We start from the raw sequence: 21147 nt of genomic DNA, 5'->3' as shown, positions 1-21147 counted from the left end.
ACCTCAACTACGTCTTGGAAAAAATAACTCGTCCTCCTTTTGAACCAGCAGCATCTTCAGAAATGCAATTTCTCTCCTGGAAAACTATCTTCCTGTTGGCAGTTACCTCAGCAAGAAGAGTCTCGGAGATACAGGTCCTCATGGCAGTACCTCCCTTTCTCATTTTTCATCAGGACAGAGTTTCTCTAAGGACCAATCCTTCATTCATGCCAAAAGTGATATCCAGGGTGTCTCTAAATCAAGCGATTCACCTGCCTACTTTCTTTCCCAATCCTCAAAATAAGGGGGAAAAGCTGCTGCATACTGTAGACATACACAGACAGTTACACTACTACTTGGACAGAACAAAGACCACCAGGAAGTCTGACCAACTATTTGTAGCCTATGCTGCCGGAGTGCAAGGAAAGGCAGTCTCCAAACAAACAATTTCAAAATGGATTGGACACTGCATCAGATTCTGTTACTCCTTCCATGGAAAGGGTGTGCCAGCCAATATTAGACCACACTCAACCAGAGCTATAGCCACATCCACAGCCTTTCTAAGAGGAGTGGCTACAAAGGACATTCTAGAGGCTGCTACATGGAGCTCCGTGCATACATTTACCAGACACTACAACCTGCCCTTATACTCCAGATCCCAAGCAGGCTTTGCTTCTGCAGTCCTGCAGGGTCTTTTAGCTACACCATCCCTTGCTTAGATCCTACCACCCCCAGCTTGGCTATGGTATTCAACCCATATGTCAGGACTGCAGCTGCATTCTTGAAGGACATAGTACAGTTTTGTACCTACCATAAATGTAGATGTCCAATAGATATGCAACTGCAGTCAGGTTTTCCCTCCCTCCTACCCCTCTGCTCTTTTTTCCTTGGGTCCATACCCCCTCTCCTTTTTAGCTGGGGATATCTGTTATTGTGTATCTGTTTATTACTGTTGTGCATGTCTGGAATTTTTTGCTTATCCATTCACAGAATTTAGCCTTCCTTGGAGGGCACCTGGCATCTGGCATCTGGGGCAAGAAACACTGAAGAAGATGGCGTCGGCGGATGCCTTTATACTCCAGCCGCTCTGACGTCGGGGAGGAGGCGACATTAGCCGACGCCGGACCCAGACTTTGGAATCCGGCCGACCGAAGGGCTGCCTGAGGCAGGACAACCCATATGTCAGGACTGCAGTTGCATATCTATCGGACATCTACATTTATGGTAGGTACAAAACTGTACTTTAAGGTGGTAGGAATTATAAGGCAATTTAGTCTGTTGCACCATTTGTATAATACCAACCCACAAGTTTGTGCATTAGCAGCAATTCACTGTGTGTCATAACTGTATAATTTCTCTGCAGTTATGTGACAGTGGAGTCAGTTAATTTTGAAGGAGTATTTGCTGGTCATGAAGTTTTAGGTGTGATATGATGCAACTAAATGTGCTTAAGGTAAAAGGTTGTGATGTTTTGTGAGTAGATATAAAGTGTGTCAGTCCATCCATGTGTACGGTTGTAGTCTGTAAGAGCAAACAATCTACAGGGTTATTTTCTGATCATAGAATAGTGAGGTCTGAAAGTTTGCTCTTCCCCTGCTGTTGTGTGATGTTGGAGTTGGTATAAATGATTATCAGGGGGTGTGGGGGCTTCCCCTTTAAAAAAAATATTGTTTTAAACTGTTTTACTGATGCAGTGTAAAAAGAGGAATCTTTTTTCATTCACTGAAGTGGTAGTTCCCTCAGTCATCACTTTATATATGAATCCCTTAACTCTCCTCTAGGCATCAAATATTGCCTGTTCATATTTGCATTAATAATTCCAAAACCATGTTACATACAAGGTATTGGAAAATTTTATCTTGAAGCATACATGATAGCAAACACAGTTGTATTGATATATGACCTCTGTCAATGGGTATTTGTTAAAAATGTAAAGGTGATAGATAATTTTTTAAATGCTGAACTAGGCCCACTAGGGGGGGTTTCAAAAGCACACTCAAAAGAGAGCTCTATGAGTTAAGAGTCAAAGGACTAGTTAAACATCAGCGCAAACATTTCTGCATATTCCATAGAAAAGAAATTTGAAAACAAAAGGAAGGGTTGTATAAAAATGAACTTTGCAATCTACAGTGCTGTCAATTTTTAAGTGCATATACTCATGTACATAAATATTTGCCAGCCATTTTTCAAAATTCGATACATTTCACTGAACTGTATGACATTGAACTGTGTATTCCAAATGGTCTGGCTTTGAATGGGCATAGTCTTAGGGCATTATCCTAATTAACAAACCTAGAGAAGTAATCGGCTTCCAGTTTATTTTGTTCTTGACCCAGCGCGAGGCTGCATTGAAGTTGAATATTTAGATTGCATGCACTTGAGACTGGTAGATTTTACACCGTCCAAGTAATTCAACATTTTCAGCTAAAAAAGTAAGACAGACCAAGGTCATCCTCCTAGCGCTAGGCATGTTGTGTTTGTTAGTGTAGGTTACTGCACAACTTGTTTGGAAGCTGCCTCTATAGAAGAATTGACTGACTCAACAACAGGGCATATTGCCTCACCCTAGTATCAGACCTCCGAATCACACAGCCTGAAGAATAGGATTCTGAGCCTTCACAGGAAGCTGTTTTCTCAAAGGTGATGGAGATTCTCAGTGGCAAAGAAAAAATATGAGATAAAAATCATTCCTTCCCAAGTAGGAAATATTGATACCTATGACTTTGCCCAAAGGGCTACATCCTCTGAAGTACTCCAAAAGTCTTTCACAAGGATACTTCAGTCACTTCTTTGGGACAGTTTGGAGTTCTTTGGGACAGTTTGGTGTAGTCCTTCATTAAGATGCTGATGTCCGCTATCTGTTCATGTGTTTCCATCTTTCCTCAGGTTACATCAAGTCCTTCCTTGCTGAGCTTCTTTAATGGAGTCCTGCACTTGAGACCACCCAAAATGCCAGTGGACATTTAGCATCTTTCTAGAAATGTTCAGAGTGAGATTTTTTTTTTTATTTAAACGTGAAAATTTTGCAGGGCAAACCATACTGTCAACCTGGACTTCACTTTTCTTCAAAACATGTTGTCTATTTTGTATAATATTAAGGTGTTTCATCAGATGCAGAAAAATCGTTGTATGCAACTATTAAAAGAAACTCACAAAGCTTATTTTGTCCTAAAATCTCAGATCATTTGCCATTTTTTTTTGTTTTTTCATGGTACTGAAATGCTTAAACAAGGACTGTCCTGCACAAAGAGGCCCAGGCGGTAACCCTGTGGCTGCCGTTTTAGGCAGAAAAATTCCAGAATTGCAAGTGTGACTGTGCAAGCCAGTGCGTAGCTTTCCTTGAAGATCAGTGCTTCCTTTTGTCATCTTTGTGTTGGAATTTAGTCAGTTCAGCTACTATTTTTTTATTCTAGCTACCAGAATATTCATTGCATCCTTCAAGAAATGGAATGTGTAATCTAAGACCTTTGTCTGAGTGACTTCCCCATGCATTGCCTTCTGCTGTCTGCAGAGGCCACGTTTCAGTTCACCAGGACAGCAGCTGTTTCTGCAGTACGTTCCGTGGCTGTTTGTACTCTGGATATACAGGCGGCTGCAGCCTGGACTGCTGTCCGAACACTTACATGACACAGTAAGCTGGATATACAGGCGGCTGCAGCCTGGACTGCTGTCCGAACACTTACATGACACAGTCAGCTGGATATACAGGCGGCTGCAGCCTGGACTACTGTCCGAACACTTACATGACACAGTAAGCTGGCAGCTCAGCTTATAGATTCTGGATATACAGGCGGCTGCAGCCTGGACTGCTGTCCGAACACTTACATGACACAGTAAGCTGGATATACAGGCGGCTGCAGCCTGGACTGCTGTCCGAACACTTACATGACACAGTAAGCTGGATATACAGGTGGCTGCAGCCTGGACTGCTGTCCGAACACTTACATGACACAGTCAGCTGGATATACAGGCGGCTGCAGCCTGGACTACTGTCCGAACACTTACATGACACAGTAAGCTGGATATACAGGCGGCTGCAGCCTGGACTGCTGTCCGAACACTTACATGACACAGTAAGCTGGATATACAGGCGGCTGCAGCCTGGACTGCTGTCCGAACACTTACATGACACAGTCAGCTGGATATACAGGCGGCTGCAGCCTGGACTGCTGTCCGAACACTTACATGACACAGTAAGCTGGCAGCTCAGCTTATAGATAATGTTTGTACTCTGGATATACAGGCGGCTGCAGCCTGGACTGCTGTCCGAACACTTACATGACACAGTAAGCCGGATATACAGGCGGCTGCAGCCTGGCCTGCTGTCCGAACACTTACATGACACAGTAAGCTGGATATACAGGTGGCTGCAGCCTGGACTGCTGCCCGAACACTTACATGACACAGTAAGCTGGATATACAGGCGGCTGCAGCCTGGACTGCTGTCCGAACGCTTACATGACACAGTAAGCTGGATATACAGGCGGCTGCAGCCTGGACTGCTGTCCGAACGCTTACATGACACAGTAAGCTGGATATACAGGCGGCTGCAGCCTGGACTGCTGTCCGAACACTTACATGACACAGTAAGCTGGATATACAGGCGGATGCAGCCTGGACTGCTGTCCGAACACTTACATGACACAGTAAGCTGGATATACAGGCGGCTGCAGCCTGGACTGCTGTCCGAACACTTACATGACACAGTAAGCTGGATATACAGGCGGCTGCAGCCTGGACTGCTGTCCGAACACTTACATGACACAATAAGCTGGATATACAGGTGGCTGCAGCCTGGACTGCTGTCCGAACACTTACATGACACAGTAAGCTGGCAGCTCAGCTTATAGATAAGAGGCTTTGGTATGGCTGTGCTTCAGGAATCCTGTAACTGCTCACCTGCCACAGGTAACCAGGTAGTGCGTGGGATTCTACGCACTTGTTTCCATCAAGAAGATAGTAGAGTTGTGTGATATAGTGACAGTAAAAAGTCTGTCTGAGGAGAGGTTACTGTAACAGTAAACTTACTTCATCTCCCCCTCCACTGTGCTGGGAAATGTTTGTACCTGGGGCATACAGGAGACTCCAGCTAATATTACTGTCCACACTTTACTGGGCATGTCAAGCTAGTGGCTTAGGCGCCGAGTAGAACTTATTTTGGCTTGGCTGTACTGCAGAGGATTCTCTAACTGCGCACCTCCTAGAAGTGACCAGATACTGCTTGGGGTTATACCTTCCTACTGGTTTTGATTTGCTGTAGTTACTTTCCTTGGAGTAAGATATTGCAGTTGTGTGTGATATGGTCACAGTAAGTGTGTACTTCACTGTAACAGTAAAGGTGCATACCCTCCAACTTCCTTTTGTGTTGGGAGTTACTATGGTTATTTTTATTGATGTAAACTATTATGCATTTTATTACTCAGACTAGTTCATTACATTGCTACATTTGTAAGACATAAACATGCGTTTGAAGTACTGAGAACATTACATGACCGTGCTGGTTTACTGGGACTCCTGTACAACCATTGACAGTACTTTTGCAGATATAAGACCAACATTAGTCTTTACTGGGTTGAAACTGTCTGGACAAAAATTACTGACCTGTAATACTCAGCTTCTGTAATGTAAAACTGGGCATGGTCCCGCCAATATCTCAGTAAAAAAATAAAATAAAATGTCTCACTGAATAACCTCCAAGCAGTTTTATTGAGTAGAACACCTTCTGCAATCTTACTGTTCCTTGTAAACTGTGAAACCACTCCCTCTGAATGTGTTTCTCTCTGTCTCAGTATTTTATTCATGTTTCATGTGTCTTTTGTTCTTTCACTTATGTCTTACGAAGTTTTTTCTCCTACTGCACTCCTTTAACTCCTCCCCATATTGGTCATCCTGCTTTAACTCCTCCCCATGTTGGTCACCCTGCTTTAACTCCTCCCCATGTTAGTCATCTTGCTTTAACTCCTCCCCATGTTGGTCAACCTCCTTTACCTCCTCCCGATGTTAGTCATCTTGCAGTAGATCATTTCCTTGAATTACACCGTACCCACTTATCAGTGCATGGCAGGTGATGCTTTAGATTGTTTGCCCCTGGAGTCTCTACATCCAGGTATTGTCTTTTTTTGGCCCTGGCATTGATGCACATCTAGAGAGGTTTGGCATTAATGGCCTGAAGTTGTCCATAAGTAGAATTAAAAATGAAAGTAAAAGAAAAAGGCATGGACATTCAATTTCCATTTAGCTGAAACACCTGATATCCTTAAAGGGTGATTTGCATATAAACCATGAGGCCTCTGATGCAAGAGGTTTAAGGTATCACACAGTTAGAAGTCTAGCTTTGCTAGATTTTTCTTTTTGTGTTTTTTAACCAGTTGGTTTTCTGTCTGACCTTTTTGCTCTTTGTTTTAGTTTGTTACTTAATATTATTAAAATGAAGTCATCCAGATTTGTAACACCTTTTCTTCAGTGAATGACTTGAGACTCGCACCACCCATTGCATAGTTTCTTGCCATATTGTCAGCATGAAAGAGCGTCCATTTGTACTTGCGTTGCTGAATCCCAGCTGCTGTTTTTTGCTCTTTGACCTCTCCAAGCTGCTTCGAAGGCTTATCACACAGTTTGTAACTATTTTGATGTCCTTCAAGGATGCATCTGCAGTCATAACAAATGGGTTGTCCTGCCTCAGGCAGCCCTTCGGTCGGCCGGATTCCAAAGTCTGGGTCTGGCCTCGGCTGATGTCGCACTTCACCCGACGTCATAGCTCCTGGGGTATAAAGGCATCAGCCGACGGCATTTTCCTCAGTCTTTCTTGCCGCGCGGTGCCCGAAGCAGAAGCTGTTCGCAAGTGCCGGTCGGTCAGATCCAGAGATTTCAGCTACCTCCAAGGCAGACCATCACCACGGACGCCTCAGACCTAGGCTGGGGGGCACACATGGAAGGCAAGTGTATCCAAGGCCTATGGTCCCCAGACCAGCTGAACCTACACATAAATCTAAAGGAGATGCTGGCAGTGAAGCATGCAATCGAGGCATTCAAATCATTCCTCCAGCAAGGACACCTGCTGATAAGGACGGACAATACCACAGTCATGTGGTACATCAACAAACAGAGAGGCACACATTCATACTCTCTATGCCGGATGGCAATGGACCTGTGGAACTTAGGCCTGAATCTCAACATCCAACTGCAGGCCAGATTCATACCAGGAAAAGAGAATTCACTAGCAGACAGCTTAAGCAGAACTACCACGGATGCTCACGAATGGATGCTGCATCCAGACATCTTCAAAACCATAACAAAGAAATGGGGAATGCCAGAGATACACCTGTTCGCCTCCCCACTCAACCACCAACTGAAGAAATTCTGCTCAAGAGTATACCACCCACAAGCCTGGAGGGTGGACTCCCTTTCTTTCAGCTGGAAGGCCCTGACAGTATATGCCTTTCCACCTCTCCCATTGATGTACAAAGTTCTACTGAAGATCAGAGAGGAACAGCCAAAGGTAATTCTGATAGCTCCAGACTGGCCAAGGCAGCATTGGTACCCGCTACTGAGAAGCATGTCTCGGACGAACTCATGGCCTCTACCTCTATGTCCTTTACTTCTAACGCAGAACAACTACAAGACCCTGCATCCAAACTTAATGCTGCAGCTAACTGCTTGGAAAATTGCATAAAACAAAACCAATCTGTTTTATCTCAGAGGGTTAAGGACATTATCCTGGAGGCTCGCAGACCCTCCACAAGGAAAACATATTCAGCCAAATGGAAGAGATTCCTCATTTGGAGTGCAGCAAAGGGAACAAATGTCACACTGGCAAACCTAGCACACATCCTAGAATACTTAGCAGAACTGTTCCACAATGGCCTGTCCTATTCTTCCATTAAGATTCATGCATCAGCAATTTCAGCAGAGTACAACATGGATCCTCCTGTCTTCTCTCATCCTCTCCTCAGACAATTTTTGAGAGGGATCAAAAATGTAAAACCTCCAAGGAAACCACCTCTGCCTGCATGGGATCTCAATTTTGTGCTAGAAAAATTAACACTTCCCCCTTTTGAACCAGCAGCAACAGCAGACTTACAGTTCTTATCTTGGAAAACTGCCTTCCTGCTAACAATCACTTCAGCAAGAAGGGTATCCGAGTTACAGGCATTAATGGCAGTGCAGCCTTTCCTTATCTTTCACCAAGATAGAGTGTCTCTGAGAACCAATCCTACTTTTATGCCAAAGGTGGTATCCAGGGTATCCTTGAACCAAGCTATTCATTTACCTACATTCTTCCCTAACCCACAGAACAAGGGGGAAAAACTACTACACACCTTGGATGTACACAGACAACTGCGCTACTATCTGGACAGAACTAAGGCCAGCAGAAAAACTGACCAGCTTCTGGTAGCATATGCAACAGGAGTGCAAGGAAAAGCAATTTCCAAACAGACAATCTCAAAATGGATAGGAAATTGCATTTGATTCTGCTACTCATTTCATGGAAAGACAACTCCTGAAAATATCAGGCCTCACTCCACAAGAGCTACAGCCACCACTACAGCTTTCCTATGAGGAGTGGCTACCAAAGACATTTTAGAAGCTGCTACTTGGAGCTCCGTGCATATATTTGCCAAGCATTACAATCTTCCTTTATACTCCAGATCCCGAGCAAGTTTTGCAACTGCAGTTTTACAAGGGATCTTAACTACACCATCATTATCTTAGTGCCTCCGCCCCCAGTTTGGCTATGGTATTCTACCCATTTGTTATGACTGCAGATGCATCCTTGAAGGACATAGTACAGTTTTGTACCTACCATAAATGTAGATGTCCGATAGGTATGCATCTGCAGTCAGGATTACCCACCCTCCTTCCCCTCTGTGGTATTCCTAGGGTACTTACCCCTCTCTTAGCTAGCTGGGGGAATCTATTATGGTGTATTTGTTTGTATGTATATATGTATATATACTTTTTGATTTCTACTGTTTGGAATTTTCTACTTTTATACAAATTTAGCCTTCCTAGAGGGCACCTGGCATCTGGGGTAAGAAACACTGAGGAAAATGGCGTCGGCTGATGCCTTTATACCCCAGGAGCTATGACGTCGGGTGAAGTGCGACATCAGCCAAGGCCAGACCCAGACTTTGGAAACCGGCCGACCGAAGGGCTGCCTGAGGCAGGACAACCCATTTGTTATGACTGCAGATGCATACCTAAAGGACATCTACATTTATGGTAGGTACAAAACTGTACTTTTCTTCAGTCATATGTAGAGTTCTTTATTGTAAGTTGAATTCATCAAAGAAGTACTATGGAAAGCTAATTCTGTTAAATTGCATAAAAAAGCCAAACTGTGCCAGTGTCTCCTGCTAAGATACCTCACTTACCTTCTTAGCAAATTATTTAGTAAAAGCCAAGTGGAATGCTGACTCTTGACATTGTATGTTGATGAAAGTGTAACGTGCTACCTGCAGGTGTCTTTATCTTGGGTAGGAATGAGATATTTAAGTGTTGTTCAGCTGCAGCCTGAAGTAAGGGCTGGGGGACTCTAGTGGGAAGGGGTAGTATTACATGCAAAACTGTGTACCGAGGAGGGGTTAAGAGTAGTCCAGAAAAGGAGTTAAAATGAAATATGAAACTATAAAAATTAAAGCAGTACCTCAGATATGAACCAGTAAAAATTAAAGCAGTACCTAGGATGTGTACTACTAAAAATTAAAGCGGTACCTCAGATATGAACCAATAAAAATTAGAGGTACCTCGGATATGAAACGGTAAAAATTAAAACAGTATCTCGGATTCAGGCAAGCAGTATCATCCACAAAGTGGACCAGATTCTACAGCTGGATGATGAAGAAGGTTGGACCCTTGTAGTTCATTTGCGTAGCTATCAGAACCTACTGCATCATTCTGTCAGCTCCAGAGACTGAATGATGGGTAGTTTCCTGGCAGCTGAGTACACCAAAGACAAAACAAGTTACTTCAGTGGTCTGCCTTTTTTCCTTTTAGTTGGATTTGTAACAAGGGGCTAGTGCCCCCTTAACCTTGTTTAAATAAGATGCTAGGTGCAGAAGGGCTTTGTGGGTATTACGTGGACATGGCAGCTCCCCCTTAGATACAGAGGTAATGCTGTACTTACATCTGTTTGTCTGTCGCTTTCTTTCTTACTATGCTGTGCCTGATTAGATGTCTCTGTGTCCATATATGTCTTAATAAATAATACCAAACTGTCTTAATAAATAATACCAAACTGTCTTAATAAATAATACCGAACTGTCTTAATAAATAATATCAAACTGTCTTAATAAATAATACCAAACAGTATGAGGAAATCTGTTTTTCCATGTGTCTGTCTGCTTACGTGCATCTAGTTGCCTAAATAAAAGTAATGCATTACCACATGTGGAGAAGAAAATGTGAGTTTCCTTCTTGGCAACAGACGTTTCTGTTAGCTCTTGTAAGTATGTCATTGTGTTGTTATGGACCTAAGTATGTCAGTGTGTCATTAGGGACCAAGATGTGTCACTGTGTGCCATTAGGGACCCAAGTATGTCACTGTGTTGTTAGGGACCTAAGTATGTTAGTGTGTGTTGTTAGGGACCTAAGTATGTCAGTGTGTCATTAGGGACCCAGATGTGTCACTGTGTGCCATTAGGGACCTAAGTATGTCAGTGTGTCATTAGGGACCCAGATGTGTCACTGTGTGCCTTTAGGGACCCAAGTATGTCACTGTGTTGTTAGGGACCTAATTATGTTAGTGTGTGTTATTAGGGGGTCTAAGTATGTCAGTGTGTGTTGTTAGGGACCTAAGTATGTCTGTGTGTGCTATTAAGACCTAAGTATATCACTGTGTGTGTCATTAGGGACCCAAGTATGTCCGTGTGTTATTTGGGGCTTAAGTATGTCTGTCTGTTATTAGAGACCCGATTATGTCAGTGTGTTATTAGGGGTCTAAATATGTCAGTGTGTGTTTTCGAGACCCACGTATATCAATGTGTTATTAGGGGCCTAAGTATGTCAGTGTGTGTTGCTATGGACCTCCATATGTTTGTTTGTGCTGTAGGGACCTCAGTATGTCTGTGTGTGCTATTAGGGACCCAGGTATGTCAGTGTGTGTCATTAGGGACCTAAGTATGTCAGTGTGTTATTAGGGGCCTAAGTATGTCAGTTTGTGCTGTTAGGGACCTAAGTATGTCTGTGTGTTATTAGGGATCCAAGTAAGTCACTGTGTGCCATTAGGGGCCTAAGTTTGTCAGTGTGTATTAGGGGCTTAAGTTTGTCAGTGTGTATTAGGGGCCTAAGTATGTCAATGTGTGTTATTAGGGACCCAAGTTTGTCAGTGTGTTATTAGGGGTCTAAGTATGTCAGTGTGTGTCATTAGGGACCTAAGTATGTCAGTGTGTTATTAGGGACCCAAGTATGTCAGTGTGTTATTAGGGGGCTAAGTATGTCAGTGTGTGTTATTAGGGACCCAAGTATGTCTGTGTGTGTGCTATTCGGGACCTACATATGTATGTGTGTGTCATTAGGGACCCAAGTATGTTAGTGTGTGTTATTAGGGACCTAAGTATGTTGTGTGTTGTTATCCACTAATCTCCACTGTACTCGGTAACAAGATAAAATTAAAGTAAGTGAAAACAAACTGAACTGTAAAATAGCATATCCTACTGTAAAGTAAAGTTGTTTATGTAAACTTACTATTGCAGTAGATGTCAAGTTAACACTGCTGCAGTAGCCTTAGCTATATGGATTATATCCTGTTAAGGATACAACAGCCAGCTAGCTTCAAAGCAACTTCTACATGGCCAATCTGTCAGGGAGCGGACTAAAAAGTCAGGTTTGGGTGCCAAGCCCTTCAGAACTTTCATGCCAACAGAGAGAGGGAGGCTGAACCTGAAAGGACAGTGCTTAGAGGAACAAAAAATAAATGTCCACAGTCTAGCATAAAGAACAAATCAAAAAACTGAGGGATGTTGGAGTGGCTGCTGCAGCACTGATCATTTGAGCATGTACTGTTATGTTATGTTCTACTTACACAGCTGTACTGTGTTCATCATACTGATCTCTACAGCAGTAGCCTTAGCTATATGAGTTGATTACTGTAACTTATTACGTCTGGGAAGGGGAAAGGTCCATGAACCTTTGGAGAATGTTTCTACCAAAGCCTGTTTTCGACCTAGAGAGTGAATCAAGCTCTGTAATGCTTTGTAAATGTATGTATAGAGGACCAAGTTACTTTTTCTGGAGTACTTGGAGAATCCAACCATTTCCAAAATGCCATAGATGAATCCAAGACCTGGGTAGAGTGGACTCTGACCCTGCCAGGAATAGTTTTCCTTTGTTGAGTACAACAAAAGCTAATAGCCTTAGGCAACCATTTGGATATAGTCTGTTTTGTCACAGGTTGTCCTTTTTTCTTACCTTCTCAAGAAATGAACAAGAGATCAGAAGAACTGAAAAATTTAGTTTTGTAAAGATAGTACCCGAGTTGCCTGTGGACATCCAAGATGTGGAATATCCTTTCTCTCACATTTATAGGTTCAGGAAAGAAAATGGGGAGATGGGTAGTCTGGCTGAAATGTTAACTGCAATACTAATTTAGGCCTAAAGAAGGAGGGGAGATGGGTAGTCTGGCAGAAATGTTAACTGCGATATTAACTTAGACCTAAAGAAGGAGGGGAGATGGGTAGTCTGGCTGAAATGTTACCTGTGATACTAACTTAGGCCTAAAGAAGGAGGGGAGATGGGCAGTCTGGCCGAAATGTTAACTGCGATACTAACTTAGGCCTAAAGAAGGAGGGGAGATGGGTAGTCTGGCTGAAATGTTAAATGCGATACTAACTTAGGCCTAAAGAAGGAGGGGAGATGGGTAGTCTGGCCGAAATGTTAACTGTGATACTAACTTAGGCCTAAAGAAGGAGGGGAGATGGGTAGTCTGGCTGAAATGCTAACTGCGATACTAACTTAGGCATAAAGAAGGAGGGGAGATGGGTAGTCTGGCTGAAATGTTAACTGCGATACTAACTTAGGCCTAAAGAAGGAGGGGAGATGGGCAGTCTGGCTGGAATGTTAACTGCGATACTAACTTAGGCCTAAAGAAGAGGGGAGATGGGTAGTCTGGCAGAATTGTTAACTGTGATACTAACTTAGGCCTAAAGAAGGAGAGGAGATGGGCAGTCTGGCTGAAATGTTAACTGCGATACTAACTTAGGCCTAAAGAAGGAGGGGAGATGGGTAGTCTGGCTGAAATGTTATCTGTGATACTAACTTAGGCCTAAAGAAGGAGGGGAGATGGGCAGTCTGGCCAAAATGTTAACTGTGATACTAACTTAGGCCTAAAGAAGGAGGGGAGATGGGTAGTCTGGCTGAAATGTTACCTGTGATACTAACTTAGGCCTAAAGAAGGAGGGGAGATGGGTAGTCTGGCTGAAATGTTAAATGCGATACTAACTTAGGCCTAAAGAAGGAGGGGAGATGGGTAGTCTGGCCGAAATGTTAACTGCGATACTAACTTAGGCCTAAAGAAGGAGGGGAGATGGGTAGTCTGGCTGAAATGCTAACTGCGATACTAACTTAGGCCTAAAGAAGGAGGGGAGATGGGTAGTCCAGCTGAAATGTTAACTGCGATACTAACTTAGGCCTAAAGAAGGAGGGGAGATGGGTAGTCTGGCCAAAATGTTAACTGTGATACTAACTTAGGCCTAAAGAAGGAGGGGAGATGGGCAGTCTGGCTGAAATGTTAACTGCGATACTAACTTAGGCCTAAAGAAGGAGGGGAGATGGTTAGTCTGGCTGAAATGTTAACTGTGATACTAACATAGGCCTAAAGAAGGAGGGGAGATGGGTAGTCTGGCCGAAATGTTAACTGTGATACTAACTTAGGCCTAACGAAGGAGGGGAGATGGGTAGTCTGGCTGAAATGTTAACTGTGATACTAACTTAGGCCTAAAGAAGGAGGGGAGATGGGTAGTCTGGCCGAAATGTTAACTGCGATACTAACTTAGGCCTAAAGAAGGAGGGGAGATGGGTAGTCTGGCCAAAATGTTAACTATGATACTAACTTAGGCCTAAAGAAGGAGGGGAGATGGGCAGTCTGGCTGAAATGTTAACTGCGATACTAACTTAGGCCTAAAGAAGGAGGGGAGATGGTTAGTCTGGCCGAAATGTTAACTGCGATACTAACTTAGGCCTAAAGAAGGAGGGGAGATGGTTAGTCTGGCCGAAATGTTAACTGCGATACTAACTTAGGCCTAAAGAAGGAGGGGAGATGGGTAGTCTGGCTGAAATGTTAACTGCGATACTAACTTAGACCTAAAGAAGGAGGGGAGATGGGTAGTCTGGCTGAAATGTTACCTGTGATACTAACTTAGACCTAAAGAAGGAGGGGAGATGGGTAGTCTGGCTGAAATGTTACCTGTGATACTAACTTAGGCCTAAAGAAGGAGGGGAGATGGGTAGTCTGGCTGAAATGTTACCTGTGATACTAACTTAGGCCTAAAGAAGGAGGGGAGATGGGTAGTCTGGCTGAAATGTTACCTGTGATACTAACTTAGGCCTAAAGAAGGAGGGGAGATGGGTAGTCTGGCTGAAATGTTAACTGTGATACTAACTTCGGCCTAAAGAAGGAGGGGAGATTGGTAGTCTGGCTGAAATGTTACCTGTGATACTAACTTAGGCCTAAAGAAGGAGGGGAGATGGGTAGTCTGGCTGAAATGTTACCTGTGATACTAACTTAGGCCTAAAGAAGGAGGGGAGATGGGTAGTCTGGCTGAAATGTTACCTGTGATGCTAACTTAGGCCTAAAGAAGGAGGGGAGATGGGTAGTCTGGCTGAAATGTTAACTGTGATACTAACTTAGGCCTAAAGAAGGAGGGGAGATGGGCAGTCTGGCTGAAATGTTAACTGCGATACTAACTTAGGCCTAAAGAAGGAGGGGAGATGGGAAGTCTGGCCAAAATGTTAACTGCGATACTAACTTAGGCCTAAAGAAGGAGGGGAGATGGGTAGTCTGGCCAAAATGTTAACTGCGATACTAACTTAGGCCTAAAGAAGGAGGGGAGATGGGTAGTCTGGCCGAAATGTTAACTGCGATACTAACTTAGGCCTAAAGAAGGAGGGGAGATGGGTAGTCTGGCCGAAATGTTAACTGCGATACTAACTTAGGCCTAAAGAAGAGGGGAGATGGGTAGTCTGGCCGAAATGTTAACTGCGATACTAACCTAGGCCTAAAGAAGGAGGGGAGATGGGTAGTCTGGCTGAAATGTTAACTGTGATACTAACCTAGGCCTAAAGAAGGAGGGGAGATGGGTAGTCCAGCTGAAATGTTAACTGTGATACTAACTTAGGCCTAAAGAAGGATTAGTTCTCAGAGACACCCTGTGTGTGTGCAAAATGAGATAGCTTTGACTCGCCATAAGAGCTTGCAACTCAGATAACCTTCATGCAGAGGTCAGAGCAGTTAGTAAAAGCGTTTTCCATGTCAAGAACCTGAAGTCAGCCAGATTAGCTGCTCCAAATGAAGCACGTGTTAGCTTCTGTAACACAAAATAGAGATCCTAATGAGTGACCACTACTTTATTTTCAGGCCACTATGTAGAACCCTCTTTCAAAAGCACTTTTACATGAGAATGCATTGGAGGAGGATCTGTGAGCAGACATGTTGAAATGTCCTGTAAATAAACTTTAAAGGAGGAGTGAGAAAGGCCACAGCATAGTAACGCACACAAATGTATACACCAGAGAACAGTTAGCCCTGAACAGGTGCTGGTATTGACTAGAAATCCTTTTCTATTTGCTAATATGATTTTCTAGTAACACGCTTTCTTGCCTTCATCAGTACCTGCTACAGGACAGCAGTAGGCAGGCTTCTAAAGGAATTAAGACTCTATCATCCAGGCAGTCAACTTAAGATGACTGAGGTTGGGGTGTATCGGACATTGATGTATTTGTGTGATTAGACCCAGTCTGTGATGAAGACTGTGGTAATTGCCCCTAGCCAAGATTGATCCAGTTGATGTTTTAAAACATACTTTACTAATGTCACAGGAGGCATGGACCATTTTCCTGACCTTGATCACGATACTGCAGGAGCCCATGCCACACTGACTAATTATAGGTCATTCACTTATTTTGTCCCAAGGTCTCTTACTCTTTGCTAGTACAGTTCATGTCATGGGATTCAGTGAAGATCACACATAAATTGTTTGTATTTTTCCGCAGGATTCCATCGTCTTGAAATGTGACAGAACAGTTTGGATTAGTTGTGACAGATTTGCAGAAGAGTAACACTGAATGCTGTCTGTAAGCTTTTCTTCTATCTGCATCTCTAAATAATAATTCAAGCAACGGTATGGAGTCAGAGGAAAACTGATCAGCAGCAACTTTTTTTCTGCAATGTGTCTATTTCATTTATCATCTCCTCCTTCCACCAGTCCATTCTCATTGAAACAATTACAGGTTTTTATAGTTCCCACAAGCTGAGATGCAGAAACCATGGGCTGTATTTGTAATGCACTTAACCAGTGTTTCTCAAATGATGAGGCCAGCCTCAATGAGGACGACTGCGCCATCTTCATTGGAGGGCCAAGCAAGGCTGAAATGTTATGTACTTCCAAAAAAAAAGTTTGGTATTGTTTTATGTGGAGCCAAACTAAATGCAAGGTAGAATTCAGTGCGTTTTCACACTTTATTATAAACCAATAGCAACGGATATAATTTTCCAAATTTTTGTTATTTCAAGTTTGGGTTTGTTGTTAATGCTCTGTATTTGTATAGTGCAGCTTGTTCCATCCCCCTCCCCCACAATTTCGAGAGGCCCCAACCATTTTTCTTGTCTGTAGGACAGACTCGCTCACTTTTCTGTTTGAAGGAGTTTCACTTTGATAAAGTGCGACTACCTGTAGATTAGGCTGTTTCTGTGTCTTTTTGTTCCACACGGTAACAAGTTCTCATTGATGGGGTTTATCACATCTCCTGTTAAGGTTTTAGAAGAGAGGTTATTGATTTTTCCAGGGTAGCTCAGTACCTCATAACAACTGATTGCCAGTGGACTGCATTGTAGAGTCCTCTTCCAAGGCAGCCCACAGGACCACTTAAAAGTAAAAGCAAGCAAGCATATTAAGTTCCTGTGAATAGAAAGCATTGGGCATTGCTGCTTCTAAGTGATTGTTCAGTTAAATAAATGGTGCAGGAGAGCAGCAAGTCAGGACATTGTCTCTCTCCTTTTTTTTTTTTTTTTTTTTTTTTTTTTTTAGTTCTGTCTGAAATGTAAATTGCATATTCTAAAATACATACTACACTTTTTCAAGGTTAATTCAGGAAGAAAAGGAAACAACAGAGCAGCGAGCAGAAGAAATAGAAAGTCGAGTAGGCAGTGGAAGTTTGGACGGTCTTGGTCGATTTCGATCAATGAGTTCAATTCCTCCCTCTTTCACTGGATCCTCTGTTGCTGGTTCATCTCCCCCTGGCAGTGGTCATTCAACCCCACGACGGATACGACACAATCACTCGCGTGAGGTGGATAGACTAGGAGTTATGACACTGGTAGGTTGATCCTAGATTTTGACTGTAAATTCATTTTGGCTTAAAAATGTATAATTTATTGCTGTCGTTAAACGGGCCAATGCAGAAAGTATGATAATTGTGTTTTAGGCATGACTCAACATGGGGCAAATTCCATTAACAGTTTCAATGCAGTGGTGAGGGCATGACTCAACATGGGGCAAATTCCATTAACAGTTTCAAAGCAGTGGTGAGGGCATGACTCAACACGGGGCAATTTCCATTAACAGTTTCAAAGCAGTGGTGAGGGCATGACTCAACACGGGGCAAATTCCATTAACAGTTTCAGTGCAGTGGTGAGGGCATGACTCAACTCGGGGCAAATTCCATTAACAGTTTCAATCCAGTGGTGAGGGCATGACTCAACACTGGGAAAATTCCATTAACAATTTCAAAGCGGTGGTGAGGGAATGACTCAGCACTGGGCAAATTCTATTAACAGTTTCAAAGCAGTGATGAGGGCATGACTGAACATGGGGCAGATTCCATTAACAGTTTCAATGCAGTGGTGAGGGCATGACGCAGCATGGGGCAAATTCCATTAACAGTTTCAATGCAGTGGTGAGGGCATGACTCAGCACGGGGCAGATTCCATTAACAGTTTCAATGCAGGGTGAGGGCTAATATAAAAACTAACACAATGAAGAGATGGCTGTAACAGTGTTATACTGTGCATTAGTAGGATGTACAGCAGGGTAGTGTTTATGTATCTAAGTCAGCTGGCCGAGAAAGATGAAGTAAATAAATCCTAGTTTTGGATTTGGATTAGCAGATCTAACAGTTTCATTATGTATAATTCAGAGACCACAATAGGCAAGTTGTTAGAATATGGATTGCTGGTTTGTTGCATGAAGGAAAGTAACAATATTTTAATACGAGTTTGTATCTAAGAAGTCATGTGTAGAAGGGTCAGCGAATATTAACAAAGTAAATGCGTTAAGCAGACAAGAGTGACAGAAAAAATGTAGTGTTTTCACACTGTGCAGTCGTCATTAAAGGCAGATGGAGAAGCATCCACAGCAGAATTAAAGTGACGCTTTATGAAAAATAAGAAACACCATTCCCAAGATTTCAAGTATATTAACTCTGATATCTGCAAATCCCCTGCTTCCTGAGATTGTTTTTCTTTCAGGCGGAAGCATGGAGGATATTGTTGCTGAGAGGAGGAAGGAATGACTGACATCACCTAGTGAGTGTGGTTAGACAGTTAGCAGAGGCAGGAATGACTGACATCACCTAGAGAGTGTTGTTAGTGAGAGGCGGCAGGAATGAATGAAATCAGCTAGGGGGTGTGGTTAGACAAAGACAGGAGGCAGGAATGAATGACAGGGTAATATGCAGTCTTGCTTGTCATAGCATTTGCACAGTAAGTGGAGTGCAGGCAATTGCCTGAACTAAGGATATGATAACAGGTCTTTGCTTGTGACAGTATTTGTTTAGGTACCACTGTATACGAAGTCATGATAATTTCCACCTTTTTTATTGTAACATTAACTTCCAAGTTATTGTGTTTTAGAATCCTGTGTAGTAGGTGACATATGAGACCTTTTTCCAGCACATTTGGGTGGGTGGCTCCCTCACCCTCACTGGTAAACACTTTATCATCACATCTTCAGACTGCAGAACACACCTGGCTCTCTCCTTCTAGTTCTTTATTCCCAGTAGCACTTTTCTGATCTCTGTCACAGAATGTTTTGTGGGAAAGTTCTTGTGTTCATTGCCAAAGAAAACTAAACCATCTGAGTGTACCTGTAGCAAGCCACCAACCAGGACCTTCTCATAACCCATGAGAATTCATTGCAATATGCAGGATTGCCTGAACTGTCAGAAATTTAACTTGGCCATTTGCCACAGGTGAAGAGAAAATTTGAAACATACCTCTGTTCTAGCAAGGTGATTGTAGTGGAAGGAGGACTGAAAAGAGAGCAGCAGAGGAATCCATTACATGTACCTAGCTAGATGTCCGAGAAGAGAGAGGAGTCAAGAAAGCAGGAAGATATGCATTGTCCAAAACCTCTTCATCTCTGAAGTCTGCCATTTTGGCGACCTCCACCCCTGCACTATTCATGAGCACTGCCTTCACTAGTAAGGGACCAAGCTTTTGTGTGTTTCCAAGCTGATGACAAAGAAGGTGCTAGGAGACGTGCTACTAACAAGTACTCCACGAGTGAACACTAGTGCCCCCTAACAGGTACTCCAAGAGTGAGCACTGGTGCTCCTTAACAGGTGCTCCAGGAGTGAACACTGGTGTCCCCTAACAAGTACTCCAAGAATGAGCACTGGTGCTCCTTAACAGGTACTCCCGGAGTGAACACTGGTGTCCCTTAACAAGTACTCCAAGAATGAGCACTGGTGCTCCTTAACAGGTACTCCCGCAGTGAACACTGGTGTCCCTTAACAAGTACTCCAAGAGTGAGCACTGGTGCTCCTTAACAGGTGCTCCAGGAGTGAACACTGGTGTCCCCTAACAAGTACTCCAAGAATGAGCACTGGTGCTCCTTAACAGGTACTCCCGGAGTGAACACTGGTGTCCCTTAACAAGTACTCCAAGAGTGAGCACTGGTGCTCCTTAACAGGTACTCCTGGAGTGAACACTGGGGCTCCTTAACAGGTGCACCAGGAGTGAACACTGGTGTCCCCTTACAAGTACTCCAAGAATGAGCACTGGTGCTCCTTAACAGGTACTCCAGGAGTGAACACTGGTGTCCCCTAACAAGTACTCCAAGAGTGAGCACTGGTGCTCCTTAACAGGTGCTCCAGGAGTGAACACTGGTGTCCCCTAACAAGTACTCCAAGAATGAGCACTGGTGCTCCTTAACAGGTACTCCAGGAGTGAACACTGGTGTCCCTTAACAAGTACTCCAAGAATGAGCACTGGTGCTCCTTAACAGGTACTCCAGGAGTGAACACTGGTGTCCCCTAACAAGTACTCCAAGAATGAGCACTGGTGCTCCTTAACAGGTGCTCCAGGAGTGAACACTGGTGTCCCTTAACAAGTACTCCAAGAATGAGCACTGGTGCTCCTTAACAGGTACTCCAGGAGTGAACACTGGTGTCCCTTAACAAGTACTCCAAGAATGAGCACTGGTGCTCCTTAACAGGTACTCCAGGAGTGAACACTGGTGTCCCCTAACAAGTACTCCAAGAATGAGCACTGGTGCTCCTTAACAGGTGCTCCAGGAGTGAACACTGGTGTCCCCTAACAAGTACTCCAATAATGAGCACTTGTGCCCCCTAACAGTTACTTAAAGAGTGAGCACTTGTGCCCCCTAACAAGCACTCCAAGAGTGAGTGCAACCCTGGGGTTAGTATATATAGTAAGGGGGGGTGGGGGGCACCACCCCCCACATATTTTAAATACTTTGAAATATATACATGGATACTTGCAATTCCAATATATTACTGTTTTCTGAACATAATTTTATTTTATTTTTTATTTTACATTTGTTAACCGGGCTAGTCCAACTGGATACAAGTCCATTTTCAGTGGAGGCCCGAGGAGAAAAGCTCCACTATCTACATACATGATAACAAAACATTAAATACAAAATATATATACTTATGCCCCCCACAACCCCCCTTACTATATGTACTAACTCCAGGGTTTCACTACAGTAGGGA

At 43.4% G+C, this 21147-nt stretch overlaps 1 protein-coding gene across 1 annotated transcript in view; it reads left to right on the top strand.

The window, feature by feature from the left end:
* The window catches only part of PPFIA1 (PTPRF interacting protein alpha 1), a 2891353-nt gene that overhangs the window by 1677304 nt on the left and 1192902 nt on the right, over positions 1–21147 (top strand). The window contains exon 17 of the mRNA XM_044082514.1: positions 17274–17508. Within this exon, the coding sequence (XP_043938449.1) occupies positions 17274–17508 (235 nt within the window). The remainder of the gene's footprint in view (positions 1–17273; positions 17509–21147) is intronic.

The sequence above is a fragment of the Protopterus annectens genome, chromosome 9.part0 (genome assembly GCF_019279795.1).
Source record: "Protopterus annectens isolate FY-2018-M chromosome 9.part0, PAN1.0, whole genome shotgun sequence".
Classification (NCBI taxonomy): Eukaryota; Metazoa; Chordata; order Ceratodontiformes; family Protopteridae; genus Protopterus; species Protopterus annectens.
This window is presented reverse-complemented; position numbering and strand designations above follow the sequence as displayed.